The sequence below is a fragment of the Scleropages formosus genome, chromosome 12 (assembly GCF_900964775.1).
Source record: "Scleropages formosus chromosome 12, fSclFor1.1, whole genome shotgun sequence".
Classification (NCBI taxonomy): Eukaryota; Metazoa; Chordata; class Actinopteri; order Osteoglossiformes; family Osteoglossidae; genus Scleropages; species Scleropages formosus.
Window position 1 is genome coordinate 11,757,051 of NC_041817.1, and position 16,841 is coordinate 11,773,891.

A 16,841-nucleotide genomic window follows, 5' to 3' on the forward strand; every position below is an offset into this window, starting at 1 on the left:
ATACAATGTTATGGTTTGTGCAGTAAGCTATTTTCTAATTTTTTTGCAGCTGGATCATTTTTACTGGAACACCTCTGGTATAGTAAACTGATCAAGGGTAGTACAGCAGAGCATGATTTTAACTGCAGCATTTGATTGTAGGGCAAGAACCCCAATTGCTACACTACCAGCTGCCTACCCACCAAGCAGCATATCAAGTACAGATTGTGGATGTGTACAGTAGTGGAATCCACCAGTTTGTGGACATATTGCTTTATCAGCAAGCTGAAATCCAGATTTTTACCATGTACACTGAATTACAATGTTGACCAACAAAATTTAAATACAGTTTTGTCAGACTTGCAATGCTGCTTTAGTTTTAGGTGTTGAACATACTGCACATATTTAGGTGACACGGAGATAGAGAGCACCAGATAGCATCCAACAGCACTGGTACTACACAGCTTCTACCCTGTTACCTCAAACCCGGTTCAGCGTGTACAACGTTTGCACGCTCTCCCCATGCGTATGTGGATTTCATCCTGGTGCTCTAGTTTCTTCCCACAGTCCAAAGACATGCTCCAGCTGGACTGGTGGCTCTAAACTGCCCCTAATGTATGTACGCATCCAGTGTTGGCTCCAAAAAACTCTGGAGCTTAACTGGCAAGAAATTTTTGGTAAGGGATGAATGGGTAGATGGAAGCATTTATTTATACCAGAATGGCCAGGAGAGGAAGGCAGCCACTGATACATGGACCCCCTAAGTTTCAATGTTCTCCAGTTTCACTGCTTTGGAAGTTTCCCTCTTCTTAGGTGCCGGTTTGCTTTCTTTCACAGTGTGTCCCTATATGTGCTTATATATAATATATATATATATAGCACTTTTTATACTCTAGGCTTATTATTTAGCACAAGGGCATTTTGCCAGTTCATTGCTCTGTAACACTCCACTGAGAAGAGCACTTTATAAAAATAAACTGAAAATGAATTTCAGACCATCCACATATTAAATTCATGCTAAATGATTATTTTTAAAGTCTAGCCTACTAATACCACATAATTTCAGAAAAATTGCTAGAAAATATTGTGCAAAAATTTATGTATAGAATGATGCATATTTGGATGCTGTTAAATTATCAGAAAGGAAAACATGTTCTTAGGTAGACAATCACAACAAATGTTCGCTTTCTCGGGGCTTTGCCAGAGCAGTCTCAGTGAAAGCGTAAGAGGCTCCTATCTTGCTTGCAGAGAGAAGGCAGAACTTCTACCATGAATTGACAGATGAACGAAAAACAAAGGGAACACAAGAGAGTGAACTTTTATTTCAAAGACTGAAAAGAAAGACCTGTCATGAACACAGCACGCAGAGAGCACAAGTAATCCAGAAGACACCAACAAACGGCCTTTTGTATGTACTGGACATGGGAAGGGGTGGACATCAAATACTGCTCAGACCAAATGAGCAGGCGAGTCCAGAACACACAGACCAAGAATCAAAATGCCAAAGGGACTCAATGTGCTGAGCTGTGTGTGACACTGAGATCCAATAGAGCAGAAACTGTGAGCAAACACATGGGGCAGGGCAAACAATGCATGAGAAGCATTTTAATTGTGTGCAGCTGTCACCAGGTAACTGCTCACAACTGAACATGACAGCAAAGATGCCTTACAAAACAGTAATATCAAACAGCTTCGTGGCATCACTATTCATTGAAAATCAGGATCTAATGCCGAGTGACCTGTAATAAATGTATACTGTTTCTATTGCTGGACATCAAATTCATTTAAAAATCACACTGACCAGTTTCCCCTCTGTATAAACGGAGGAATGCGTCCATGGCTTAAACACAGGAAAATAAATTCTTCAGATTTGTAGAAATCTACACTGTACTGCCCATTGCATGTAGTGCTGGGGTGTGTTGAAAAAGTTTTGGAGTGGCAACAACCAAAGATGGCAGGGTCTGCAAGGACCAACTGTGTTACCTGAAGCCATCATTTATTTTGTCAAAACTCAAATTTGACAATGAAATTGCTCGTGGGTAAAGGCAAAACTAATTTACAGGTGAATTAAAATAAAATAAAAAAAAAAAAGAAGAAATTTTCAAAATCCAGGGAGTGAACCTGGACTGTTCTGTTACAAGGTGGTTCCTCACGTAGACAAGATTCCTTTAAACAGCATAAGCAACGTTAGCTGAAATAAGCAAATTAATGTCTTAAAAAGACAGCTCATACTGCACTTCAACACCTTCAGGCTGATGAATTCTAGTAAAGATCCAATTTACAAGTAAGATGCCATTCTTTTTCATTAAGTTTTGTCTTCTTGTAATTTCAGAAACCAAAGCCCACAATAGACTGCAGGCTCCCTCTAGCGGCGGGAATGTGGAGAATCATTTCTGCAGCACGAGCGCTTCACCTGTAAGTGTCTAGGTTGTCACAGGTGTTCACACAGATTTTGCATCAAGCCAGGTTTGAGATCTACTAAACACTTAGTCAAAAACATCTCGTCTTTTCTTTTGTGAAAGAAGTCTCCGGTTAGTCCCTTACTAAGAACTTTTCAGCCTCTGCAAATCTTGGTAAACCGCCATTCAGAGAGGTTTAAGAAAAGTCCAGTAAAGCTGAAAATTATAATTCCTTTGTCTGTGTGCACTATTGACTTTAAATCCACCAGGATACATTTTGGTTGTTTCCTTGCATTTCATAAGGCTATTTAAATCCTTAGTGTATTTAATGAATCAATTAAAATTATAGAAAATGTCAGTTTATGCTATTTAAAAAGGGGATGAATGTGGATTCCCTGGAAACACTCACAGTGAAGCTGTCTGCAGCTTTAAAGTTGTTGTCCATGTAGATACAGGCTCTATCAAAGTCTCTCATCTCCTCACTTGACTCGATTTTCCTGAAAGACAAGATGTAAACATTGTCAGTGCTACCACTTTCATTCAAGAAAACTCAGTTACTATAAATACAGTTAATGAGTTGGGCAGTGTATTTGTAAACTTGTTAAAGCCATTTTAACCGGCACATCTTGTGCCCATTTCCAATAAGTCATCGTGCACATTTTAAATTAGCACATTTCTGCAAGTTTGCTTTATATATTATATACACATTGAGCCGCTTGTCCCATACAGGGTCGCGGGGAGCCGGAGACTAACCCGGCAACTCAGGGCGCAAGGCTGGAGGGGGAGGGGACACACCCAGGACGGGACGCCAGTCCATCACAAGGCACCCCAAGCAAGACTTGAACCCCAGACCCACTGGAGAGCAGGACCCGGTCCAACCCACTGTGCCACCGCGCCCCCCATATATTATATATAAACAATATCTGTACATTTACTGCTCTTTACCGTTCTTACTGAAAAAAAACGAGTGCAATGAGTCTGAAGAAGGTGTCAAGCAGAACATTCTCCAAAGCTGTAGACCCCTTCAGTAGCCTATTGTTTTGTCTGAACAGGGTGTGCTCTGCAAGGTCTTACCAAAGAAAGTTCTCAGCATGGCTCATGTTGATCATGTAATCCTTCCCTCCCACCTCCTGGAAGTGCAGGGCCACAAAGCGTGGCTTGTGGGCTTGTACCGTCTGGAGGGGAAAAGCAGGTTAGGGTCAGCACAACCTCAGGCATAGTACCATCAATGGCTTTCCTGAACTTCCATGATCTGCAAGACACTGACACTGGCACTCCTACACTAATCATATGGCCCACAGGTGGCTTCATCCTACGTCATTTATTCAGTTTTACCTGCGTACATGATGTGATTTGTAATGGAATGGTAACAATTCCTAATGCTCCACTCAAAAATATTTACATGTACATACAATATACATTCTGTGGAAACGAAGAAATAAGAACAACACACAGACATGGATTTCACCAAAACAATTTCCCAGCTGCAACGGTCAACCTTCCACAGTGAAGGAAGCCAATGCATTTTGCAGCTGCAATGAAACTAAATTAACATTCAGGAAGGGAGTACACACATATTTAACAAAGAAAATACAACCATGGAAAACGTCAATTTGACTATACTAGCTCCTCCACTTAAAAATATAGTTTTGACCAGAAGCCTGTAACTCTTTGTTCATAACTCCAAAGTCACTTAGTCATTAATATCTACACAATGCAGATGCCTCTCCATTCACAGACAAGGTATGTTCTAAAAAGACAAAACACAGCTATATTAAATAATATATACTCAAACAGTTCCACATCAATAACTGCTTCAGGACTGCCACAACCAATCCTAGAAGCACACGGTGTGAAGGAAGGTAAACCCTGGACAGGACACCAGTATATCCCAGTGTAAAAGTTCTGTTCTGTTTTTTTTTGTTGTTTTTTTTTTAAACTTGTTAAAACTCATTTAAAATTACTGTAGAAAATAATGCAATATCCAGAACCTCCCATTCAATTAGGACCCTGTACAAAAAACCCAAAACAGGTTCTACAAAATATATAGCACTTTTTATACTCTAGGCTTATTATTTAGCACAAGGGCATTTTGCCAGTTCAACTGGAACTTTACTATAGAAATCTTATATATGACTGTAACAGTAGATTCAATACTGTTCTTGTTACTCATTCAGCTGATGCTGTTCTAAGAAACTGACAACGTTAAGTTACTTACAATTTTTTGCCCATTTATCCAGCAGCTTCATTTATACTAGAGGAATTCAGGGCAAGTACCTTACTCAAGGGTATTACAGCAAGGGTGGGAGTCTGAATGTTTATAGAACTGAACTATAAATGTATAGCCATTACCTCACTTATTCAAACGATATGAACAGCTTTAATAACAAGAATACCCTTACATTAGTGAGTTAATATTGTATAGTTCTGGGACAGGCTCCAGTCCACTGTAACTCTGAACTGGTTATAAATAATGGATGAATTCTGCTCTTCTTTCATTGCTGCAATTTTTTAAAATGTTATTTTTATTTTGTTCCAATTTTATTATATTTTAAATGCTTGAAGTTATTGTAAATTTCATCTTTATTGTAAAGCAAACTTTAAATACCACTCCATTTTCACTATATTGTTAAATATGGGATAGTGGTGATTATTATTACAACAGCACTACCTAGCCAGTCAATGTAATTAGTGTTGACACTTTCTGCTGGGCTATTCATAAAGGATTTGTAATAAACGCGATCCCCGCTCAGTCTGTGTGACGTTTGCATGTTCTCCCCGTGTCTACGTGGGTTTCCTCCGGGTGCTCCGTTTTCCTCCCACAGTCCAAAGACATGCTGTTAAGTTTTCCCCATAGTGTGTGAGTGACACAGAAAGAGAGTGTTTCGCTGATGTATGAATGAGTGATTCATTGTAGTAGTGTATCTAGCAGTATAAGTCACCTTGGTGAATAAAGTGTGTGGGCTAGTAACACTAAATAGTATCCATTGTAAGTCGCTTTAGAGAAAAGCATCTAAGTATACACACACACACACACACACACACACACACACTTCCTGAACCGCTTGTCCCATACAGGGTCACAGGGAACAGGAGCCTAACCCGGCAACTCAGGGCGTAAGGCCGGAGGGGGAGGGGACACACCAAGGACAGGACGCCAGTCCGTCGCAAGGCACCCCAAGTGGGACTCGAACCCCAGACCCACCGGAGAACAGGACCCGGTCCAACCCACTGCGCCACCGCGCGCCCCCCCAGTATCTAAGTAAAAAATAAAGAAATAAATAAATAAATAAATAAATAAATAATTTAAATGACTACTAAATCAAATCACAAGTTATTTATAATGATATTGTTTTTCAAGGAAATTCTATTTTTGAAGTTTGAAACTGATAAGCTTTTCCGAAAAGTTGAAAAAGCAAAGCACTCTAAAACTGTCTCCATCTTATTGATACGTTAAATGAGTGACAAAATTGAGATCCGTACACAGCTACGAAACAACACAGAGGAGGAGGCTAAATTGAGGTACAAGCCACATTTACTCCAAACCATTTGCTCCGAAACAGAGGGTTCATTATGAAATTAAGCCAATAATTTTCGCTGCTGAGTCATTAAACCCTTTATTAAAAATGTCTGGAGATTAAACCACACGCCACACTAGAAAGATGAGAATGAAATGTATAGTGAAGGTTTAAACCACAAAAAGAAATATTCAAGAACACAGGAGAAGCAGAGTTCACTGAAGGGGGGGAGAGGAAGGAAGAAAGAAAAAAAAAAAAAAGCACTACCTTGGTGAAATGTAGGAAAAGGTGCCCTCTGCTGGACATGATTCAAACTAGAGCAGCTTTTCATTCACACACAAACACCATTACTGATGCCCGCGCTGAGATTGTACTCCTCGGCATTTCTTGGACAACGGCAGCAACCAAGGAGATGCCCGACTCACCGTGAGAAGCTCACGCAGCCACTGGTTCTCAATTTCACCCACCTGAAAAACAAAGACAGGCACTTAAAGGTCAGTTAATAATTATGTGACTAATTAAAGCCTGGAACTCCAATTCAATACGCAAGTTAAATTTCACCTAATTTTGCTGCTTTACCTTTGCACATTAGAAATGTACTATACAGTGACACTTTCCTCACAGGACATATTTTTCCCCACACATATGAATAAATAGATACTTCTCCACAAACAAGCATGTGAATATGTGGAGTCTCAAACAAACCTACCAAAATGTACTAGATAATCAAGCAACGTGGCAATGGCTGATATGCTGTGCAGGAGGTGTTAAGCCATAATAATACAAATCAGTCACTAAAACTGAGGAGTCATGAGATAAAAAATGCCAATGGGGGATGAAACCTAGCTGGATTTTTCTAAAGTTTCAAAAAAAAAAAAAAAAAGAAAAAAGAAAAAACACACTTTTGAAGTTTTTTGCCAGCACAATTAAAAGGCTTGCATCTATAGCTGGGTTGCAATGCTGTGGCAAGGTGTTGAAAATAAACGTAACGGAATCAGGAGCCATCCATGTCCAAAAAAAAAAAAAAAAAAAATTAAAAATTTAAGAAATTAGGGCTGTAAACCGAGTGGGATGAGATAAAACAGTATATGAAAATACATTTTGTACCAAGCATAACCCTCTTTGCTGCCTTGTCTGAGGAACATTAATGTGTTTTGTTCAAGGGTCAAGGCAGCAGGCAAGAGCACAAGGGAGGCTGGAACCACAGGCTTCACATACAGTCTTAGAAAAGCCTGGGCCTTTGAATGAGTCGACAGGGTTTGGCAGGGAGCTCAGAGGAAGGCCCATCTTCAGCTTCCTGCACACCCTGTCACGCAGAGCACACCAGAGCATTGCCAGTTTACTACACTTAAGATGTCCCACTCTTGTACCAATGGACTCGCCACCCCCCACAGACTCTTAATATGAGTGTTTCTAAAGCAATAACAGAAAATCTGAAAAAGCTACATAAACACACCAGCCACAAAAAACAAAAACTTAAACAATGCGAGGAGGACAGATGAAAACATCAGCTCATGTCAAACAAGGATAAACCGGGTGGAGAAAAGTGAAACAGTGGACACAAGTTAAATCTCCGACACAGGGAGCGATGGATTGCAGTCTTACCAGGATACCTCAAAAACAACCTGACATTACCATTGAATGTGTCGACGCCCTCTTGACCCAGTCAACAGAAAGCACATCTTGCAACTTACACAAAGCTGGTGCATGTTGAGAAACCTTTAGTATCAAAAGTCAAAGCACAAAAACCTTTTTTAAAATCTTTTTCATGCACCTGTAATCGTGTGGGGAAAATATGCTGTTGGGTCAGATGACTATGGATTCCCATATAGCAAGCAATCAATATGAAGGCATTTCAGATGGCCACGTTGACCCTCTGATGCAAATATTGGTTCCTCATGGTGTTTTCACATTCCAAGACACTACTCCCCAATGCACAATGCTGAAGGGGAGGGTTCTACAAACTAGAGGAAGAACTGAAATGCTTTGCACGAACTCCCCAAACTTACCTGAAGAACTGCAGTCTTTCTTGAAGACCAGTGTAATATGTAGTGAAAGACGCGTATGACAGTATTCTAAGGACCGAAGCCATTCTGAAAGCATGGCGCAGCCCTTTCCCATATTCATTACTTGTCATTTCCACTTTGTAATTTTTCATAGAAGAAGCCTTTATAAACTAGGGGGGATGACTCCCCAAAAATGTGAAAAGTGAAAGACAAAATCACAAAGTCCAACTTCTTCATTCTTTTTTTTTTTCCTTGGTTTGTACTTTTGGAATAGCATGAACTTTTTCCAAATTATGTAGTAGTACAGGAATTCACTTTCCCACAGCCAAAATATTTCTAGGGCCAAAGAATCCCAAGCCTCCTAGAAATGCCCCTTCATGAAAAAGATGTTCCCATGTCTTTAAATCATTTTCTTCAACATTTTTGAGATTTGAAAAACAACAGATGCTTTAGTTTTAACCAATGAGGAGATAGGGGAACATATGCTGCTAAAAGCATAAGAGTAATTAGGCCAAAACGGTTAGGAATAAAGAACTTAGAGGAACAAGGGTTAGACAAGGGCTCCCAGCCATGGACCTGACTGCTGACAAAAGAACCTTCTTCAGCCCAGGTCCCGAAAGGAGAATGAGGTGATGCAATAGGGCTCTTCACACGTGGCTTCGCACTTCGTCCTCGGAAAACAAACGTACACATGCTCTATCCTCATTCATGGCGGGTGGTGCTTTGCATAAGCCGTTTGCATGGCCGCAAGGACGTGTTGAGGCCACCAGACATACAGGGAACCAGAATGTAGGGGGTTTGACACTCTGGCACAAAGGGAACTGGAGTACATGCAGGCTGCTTGCAAGTGGACACCGACAGCACCCAGGTGTAACACTGTTTTGCTTACCTTCCCCCACATACTGACCGCCACTTTTTTTTCCATTCTCCTAGCAGGCTATCGGACGGGACAGGCAGAACGAATGCTGCTTAATGCATTCAGATGACACAAAAACCAAGACATCCAGGACTCAGAGGCTATTTAGCACACAAACCAAATTAGAGAAGAGGGTCCTGTCACAGAGACTTCACAACAGATCAGCCAATCAAGTGTCCAAGGGCTGCAACCCAGACATTCTCCATGGCAACAATCTGCACACCATTTTGGTGATGCATAATTTCCTTATCCCTGAGGTTTGCTACTGTTGAAGAATGGTTTTGTAGAAGGTGAAGCAATGTTGAAATGCTCACAGATACTGACTCAAATGTGGATCACTCCCAGATTAATGAAGCCAATACCTTTGATGGTGTAGAAGATGTAAACATTTACATTTATTTAGCTGACACTGTTCTACAAAGCAACTTATGTTAAGGTATTGACAATTATTTACCAGTTTATACAGCTGAGTAATTTTTACTGGAGCAATTTCAGGGTAAGTATATTGCTTAAGGGTACTTCAGTTAGAGGGGTGAATCAAACCTACAACCTTTAGGTCCCAAGGCAGCAACTCTAACCACTATGCTACCAGCTGTCCCCATGTAAGTGTGAAACCGTGCAGAATATGTGAAGGGCTACAAGCTGTGAGAACACATTTCCCCCATTACAAACACAGCGCTATACATCCATGCTGAATATAAGCCTTTATAAAACACTGATAGGCAGACTTCCACAAGATGTGGCACCTGAGCGCATTAATATTAATTCAGCTGATGCCTTTGTCCAAAGTAACTTACATCACATCTGCAGCAGGGCAACAAGTAGTGTAGTGGTTAGAGCTGTATCTGTGGACCCAGAGGCTGCAGGTTTCAATCCAAACTTGCTGCAGTACTGCTAAACAAGGCACTTACCCTGAATTGCTCCAGTAGAAATTACCCAGTTGTATGAATGGATAAGTCACTGTAAGTTGCTTTGGAGAAAAGTACATTTATTAATTTAGCTGATAAAGTGACTTAAAATATTAGTTTTGAATGGTAAACTACTTACAGTGATATACCCACACAATGATTTTACTGTAGCAATTAAGAGTAGGTACCATACTCAAGGGGATTACAGGAGGAGCATGGATTTGAATCCAGGACCAGATGCAAGATCACAGCTCTAGCCACCAGTGGTTAAGATGATGGTGAAGCTGTTGAATTAAATGACTTGGGGACAGCAGTAAAAACTATACACAAAAATACCTTTAATATGGAGTTATAAGAACAACAAGGGACTATGAATGCATTCATAACAATTTGAAACCCTCTTGCAGTATTTCTCATTGTTTGAACTTTACAACTCAGACACACCTTGGTACTACTGTCAGGCTGCACTGTGTCTGGGAAACGGTAAAAACAAGCCACTTGTCCACCATATTTGGAAGCATGTACAAGCAGGCCTTACCCCTCCCCTGAGTGTTTTTCTTTCCAGGAGTCTTACACCCACACTAGGATCTGGCACAACTTAATTCCAGATATGAAAACAGGAAAATGAAAGGAATTTCCACAAGCAACTTCTTAGAAGAAAATTACAGTACCAGGCTTTGAACAAGTCCTACAGAAAAGAAAAACAATAAAGATAAACTGTAAAAAACTGCACTAAAGAGTTCATCAAAAAAAAAAAAAAAAGCCCCCTCATCAACAGTTCATCAGGGTCAACAGCAGAAGCCTACAGTCTTGTACATTAAAATGAACCTCATGTCTGTGTAGTCTCCAGCAGACACATTGGGAGGAGCATGGACTGTTTGTTTACAACCTCATAAATGACTGCAAAAACTTAACCAGCCTCTTAAACAATGCCTGTCCTACTGTTTTTAGCAATAGGATCATTAAATGAAACTAGTACTGCTGGTATTGCAGAGCTCCTGAGCCCTGGGTGCAAATCCAGCTCAGTCAACGTGGAGTTTGCATGGGTTTCCTGAAGCTGTCCCAGTTTCCTCCCACAGTCTAAAGACATGTACTGTAACTTCAGGTTTACATTTACATTTATTAATTTAGCAGAAGATTTTGTCCAAAGTGACGTACATCTCAGCAAGAGTACAATTTATGCATTACATTGAGAGAAAGAGACATAGCTGCAGACATGTGACTCAAGTAAACCTAGTTTGTTCCCTACCACTTGCATAAGACACAGGATAGACAAATCCTGATATCCTCCCACCATTTTTTTTTTTTTTTTTTAAATATTATAAATATTTAAAAAAGGTTAACTGGTGAATTTAAATTAGCATTTAAGTGTAAATCTGAGCAAATATGTGTGTGGGATTGCCTTGTGTGGACTAGTATCCTGTCCAGGGTATACCTTTACTCATACCCTATGCTACCTCTACACCAACACCACTGTTAACCTCCATGCAACTGCAACTCTAGACTTAGAAAGCAGTTAATGAAAATGGAGGGATAAGCCATTGTGGCTTTATCCTAGACAGCACATTGTCGCCAGGCATTAACATGAACATACTGTAAGATTTCTTGGAGTGCCTTATAGTTTCTGTCCACACAACACCACCTTTTATGCTTTAAGTGTGTCAACGAAGGGGGGCGCGGGAGCACAGTGGGTTGGACCGGGTCCTGCTCTCCGGTGGGTCTGGGGTTCGAGTCCCGCTTGGGGTGCCTTGCGACGGACTGGCGTCCCGTCCTGGGTGTGTCCCCTCCCCCTCCGGCCTTACGCCCTGAGTTGCCGGGTAGACTCCGGTTCCCCGCGACCCCGTATGGGACAAGCGGTTCAGACGGTGGGTGTGTGTGTGTGTGTGTGTGTGTCTCAATGAGTCAGTTATCACAACTGATGTGGCAGTCACAAATTACTCCTAAATTAGACTATTACATCACAATCTAGCAAATACATGGATTGACTATAATTAGTTCACCCAACAACCTTAACTAGATCTACATACATTACCAACATACACGTGACACAGTGCTCAACACCTCAGTGAAGGACATCTTTCTCCATTTTAAACAAGAGTGTTAGACACAGATCAATGCTGTACCTCCCAAAGCTCCTTAGCAACTCAAGCTGCTTTCTGAGCTAATGGTGGCACAGCAAGTACCACTGCTGTCTCACAGAGGCTGGGTGGTGTGAGAGAACGTTGGTTCGATCCCTGCTCAGTCTGTGTGGAGTTTGCATGTTCTCCTCGCGTCTGTGTAGGTTTCCTCCCACAGTCCAAAGACATGCTGTTCAGGTTCCCCCATAATGTGTGAGTGACAGAGAGAGTGTGTTCCACTGATGTATGGATGAGTGACCCATTGTAAGTAGTGTATCTAGCAGTGTATCTAGCAGTGTAAGTCACCCTGGTGAATAAGGTGTGTGGGCTCATAACACTGCATAGCATTCACTGGAAGTTGCTTTGGGAAAAAGGGTCTACTAAATAAAGAAATGTAAACATAACAGCAAAGGGCCTGGAAAGTACTTAACCTGGTTTTTAATCAATCTAAACATTTAGGGTGTAATGAGTTATTGTAAGGTTTTTTCATGGCCTGTCCATAAAGTCTTTACAAATCAGCTGTGTTAAAAAAAAAAAAAAAAAAAAACAAACTCAAATTTAAAACACTTGTGAGAAAAATTTCTAAACAGCTATAACACAGTAGTGGACTAAATATTGCTCACTTGCTGCCAAAACAGTCATAAAACATCTGCCAAAGCAAACTTATATGAAACCCAAACAGATATGATTTAAGGCAACATATGCACCCTTCTTTCCCATCTGTGTTCAACTAGCTTCAATAAAATAGAGAAAACTAAAGGTCCAAAAACACTGTGGTTTTGTATTCAGTTAAAAGCCACCTTTTCTACACTAAGCAGAAACATTCTAATGCTGTAAAGGATTTCAGACAATCTTTTGTTCATCTTACTTTATGCTTTCCATTACCAGCGCTAAGTGCTGTGTGACAACATTCTGCGACATTTATCTTTACCAAGAAATATATCACGATGCTCTTTGCTGTATACTTCTCTTTTTGTCATAAGGCAGAGAGAAACTGTCAGAAACTTAGTGGAACATTCCATTTTGTAAATCCTGTCATTAAGGGAAACCTGGTAAAATTAATTAAAATTAGTGTACTGCACAGCTCAGGGTGGGGAGGCCAGCCATAAAATTTCTATAAAGACTTGATTTAGTCTCCAGTACCTCAGTTACAATCTAGAACTAAAGAAACTTCACAGAAAGAATAGTATGCATAAAACTTTACACCTATACTGCACAAAGTAGGCACTGTTTCATATATTAAATATTAATGTCATGCCAAAAAAACATGCCGAGCAAAATAAATGTATTTTAACGGACGTGGCCATTCACAGGAAACAAGAGTTCAGGATATTTTATCATTTCTAAGCCTCCATTTCTGCAAAATTAAAGCAGCAAACAAGCAAATGGGTTGAGATTGCAAGAAAAAAAAAAGCATCTAATCCTTAACCCTCAGTGAGTAAACAACAAGGGACAGTATAGATGCTGGTGGAGGGCCAAGAAAAAAAAAACCAGCTGAAAAATAATTTTCTTGTTCAAAATTAACTGCTAAATTGTGATGCTCACACAGAACTGTGAATGTTTTAAAGAGAGCAAGAACTGTCTTCAGATTACTTGCTTTTGTATATTCAGTTAAAAAAAAAAACTTCACAACTTGCAAGCTGATGGTAATCAAAACAGCTAGTTGCCATTTAACTAAGCAAGGAGATTATGCATATACTGATACTCTACTAACTCAAGACACCTTAAATATATTTTTTAGAAATCCATAGTTCCTCCCTGATAATTTTGTTTGCACTAAATGTATACTTTGCCTGACAATTGTGTTATCAGTACAAAAAAATAACATATTACTGTTTATACTGAAAATAACCTGTCCATGAACCTCAGCCAACTAATACTGTACTCATAAAATGCATTGCAAAGGATGGGTGTTGTTACAATTTTAACAATACATGTTCAAAGGAAAAAAAAAAAAAAAAAAAAAGCATCAGATTTTACTTTTCAGTTTGATCTCTTAAATAGCTGAATACTGGAGAGATTGCTGGTGACATAAGATGACCTGCTGTTGCCAATAGCATTTTGAAATTATGCATTTATTGTACTGCACTGATATGAAAATATAGAGTTCATTTAATCATTTTAATGATTTTTAAAGTACCAAGCTTGAACTCTGTAGCTTGACATATAAAATGATGCATTTAAATTATAGGTGTAACAAGGAAATGCGTATAATTCATTCGGCACTACTGATATTTTTCTGGTCCCCCAATATCTGAAAAGTCCCCAAATATACAGCAGAATTTGTTCTTGAGTCAATTTATGCGTAAAACTGGTTCAAAGAGACATTTTATTCTCTTACAAGGCAAGCAACTGTCATTATTGCCAAGACATGAGAGGAACGGAGACATTAGAAAAATGTTACAGGAGGCACGGATAAGTTAAGTAATTATGGAGTGGGATGGAGAAGCTCAGCAATGATTCTCCCAGTGGAATCGAGGAAGGTTTTTCCAGGCTGTATGCTTTCTGTGCCACTAATGCCTGGTGTTTTGTACGAAGGTTATGAGGATTCATTTATCCTGCATTTTATGCACCTACTCCAGCATGAACATTGGTGCATCAAGGAGACAGTAAACTAGGTTTACTTAATCAATGTCTGCAGCTATGTCTCTTTTTCCCCTAATGTAATGTACAAATTGTATTTTCTCTGTTCCGTACGTGGACCAGAGTTCTGCCCTTTGTCCCTGTATTCAATACTGTATTGGTTCTTTATTTTCGCTTATTCGCAACTGGCACCGCCTAATTTGGAAAGAATGGATACGAGCTTTACGTGTTTTCCAGGTAAGTCGCTGGCTTTGAGCCAAGAAATCAGGCAGGAGTTGGTGGGGGAGGAAGAGTTCCGATGAGGACAGCGGGGGTGCTGCTGGTGCTCTCCCAGTCCTCCTCTGTGTGTGTGTGTGAGTGTGAGAGAGAGACTCCAGCTCGCCTAAAACATTTACGTTTATTCATTTTAGCAGACATTTTTTCCTCCAAAGCGGCGTCCAGTTTGGAGAACAGAGTAAAAGCAGAGCTCGTGCTTCGTACTGAAAATTTTGACGCAATCATCGATGCCACAATTAATGAATTATGCACATGATTAAAACGAGGTGAAAGAGCTTTCACTTCTTACAAACGATTGCGTTTCTTTCTTAAATTTTATTTCGCGTACTAGTTGCTCGTCCACACGTTTTCCCGCAAAAAAAAAAAAAAAAAAAAAAAAAAAAAAAAAACTTACTGCCGACAGACTCGTCTCGCGACCGGGCCGTTTGGCGCCCTTATTATGTCGCGCGGAGCGTTTCAACACGGCCGCGTGCCCGGCGCCGTAGTTGTGCAGGGCGCTGAGGCGGCTGCTGTTGGGATTCTCTCTCTGGAAAAGAGAGTTCCAGAGCCACAGGACGCGCTGCGGTGTGAGAGTCTGACTGTCGCTGTGTGTATGCGGAGGGGCGGCTGCTGCCGCTTGGTTTCCTGTTTCATTTGAACAGAGAGAGCGATACACACACAGGGCGGATAAACACAGCCCTGCTGCAGTCGGGGGAGAAACGACTTCACACCGCGGGCTAAGATTCAAAACAGGCCCGTTTCGGAAACACGGCCGTTTCTCCTCGTTTACACACGTCTCCAAGTATGCAGCCGCTTTAGAAGGAGCTATAAGTTCAAAGGTCGGCTTAAAATAGTGTTGCAACACACTGTGTGTGTTTGCGTAAAACTAAAAGCCGAAAGGGCAGCCCCAGTCAGCGTCGTATTACAAGCGCGTCCTTGCTAGTTGATGCTTTCCTCTACATTTTATACACGAAGCAAAGTGGCCCTGCTGACAGCCACTGTAAAAGAAGTGCCTCACTCATTTGACAGGTGGCAGCGCCGTTTCACACACAGGTCAGGTGCATCAGTAACACCGTTTCTAACAGAGTAAACACGTCCTCGCGATGCGTCTCCTCCTTCACTCACTGCCCATTATTTACACACAGTTTTACGGTTAAGATTATCATGACGAAGGTGGCTGCACACAGGTACTCACATGGTCAAAGAGCGAGCCGACGTTGGCGGTGACCAGCAGGACGGCAGTGTGTGTCCCCATCATAAAGATCAAACTGTCCAACACAAAAGATCGCGGCACAGTCGTGCTGAGCGTCCACAGTGCAGCGTTACACACACTCACTCGGGATCAGCAGAAAATTATTATACATACATTATCTAACACATGTAAGGCAAATAAAAACAGATGGCGGTCGGGACGGGATCGGATATCTACATGGTCGTAGATGTTTCATTTATGCTACTACTACTACTAGCCCAGGTCCTCCGTGCTACTGCACTGTCTTGGTAATCGGTTCCAGTCATTCAGTTTCATCTCTTCTGTGTGGGGAGCACCGCACACACATCGTCAACCCCCCTCATGTCGCTCGGACACGGAGGGGATCTTCGCGTGACGCTCGAGTAGTTCCTGTCCCGCCGGCCCAGAACACTCGCTCTCGCTGCGTGACGTCGCTGGAGCCGCGTGGCCCCGCCCACAAGCGCCCGTTCGGTGTGTTTATTCAAATTGCGCGCTTCCGCGAGAAAGAGGCTGCTCGTGCCCGGGCCGAAAGCCAAGGTCGTTCTCGAGAATACTTAACAGAATTAGTTAATAGATTAGTTCGAAATTTCTTAGCTGTGAAACAAGTGGCAATATATATATATTCACGAGAATGGCGGTCTCAAACCGTGATATCACGGAGCTCTACTAAGTTATATTAAAAACAGGAAGTTGTAAGCTCAAAAAACCTTTAATTTTTTTTGTATTGTGACATAGCTACTTTTCTTATTTTTGGAAGCCACTGTCTCACGGAGAGAGCTTTTTGTATCGGAAATAATGAGAAATGTCCTGAAACAGCATTAAAGTTTTTGCTGCTCGGCTCTTAGCAAAAGGCAAAAAAATGTCTGCCAGTGAAAGGATTGCTGGCTGGACAAGCAGTTTAAAAAAGCAGTCGCCTCATAGTTCCATTT

General features: G+C 41.0%; 1 protein-coding gene across 2 annotated transcripts in view; it reads right to left on the reverse strand.

The window, feature by feature from the left end:
* inpp5l (inositol polyphosphate-5-phosphatase L) overlaps positions 1–16,316 on the reverse strand; it is a 29,657-nt gene extending 13,341 nt beyond the window's left edge. For both annotated transcript variants that reach the window (XM_018744176.2, XM_018744175.2), the window contains exons 1-4: positions 15,877–16,316; positions 6,322–6,363; positions 3,453–3,553; positions 2,788–2,875 (exon numbers count right to left, since the gene is read on the reverse strand). In XM_018744176.2, coding sequence (XP_018599692.1) covers positions 2,788–2,875; positions 3,453–3,553; positions 6,322–6,363; positions 15,877–15,939 — 294 coding nt within the window. In that variant the 5' untranslated portion in view covers positions 15,940–16,316. The remainder of the gene's footprint in view (positions 1–2,787; positions 2,876–3,452; positions 3,554–6,321; positions 6,364–15,876) is intronic.
* Between the last annotated feature and the right edge of the window lie 525 nt (positions 16,317–16,841).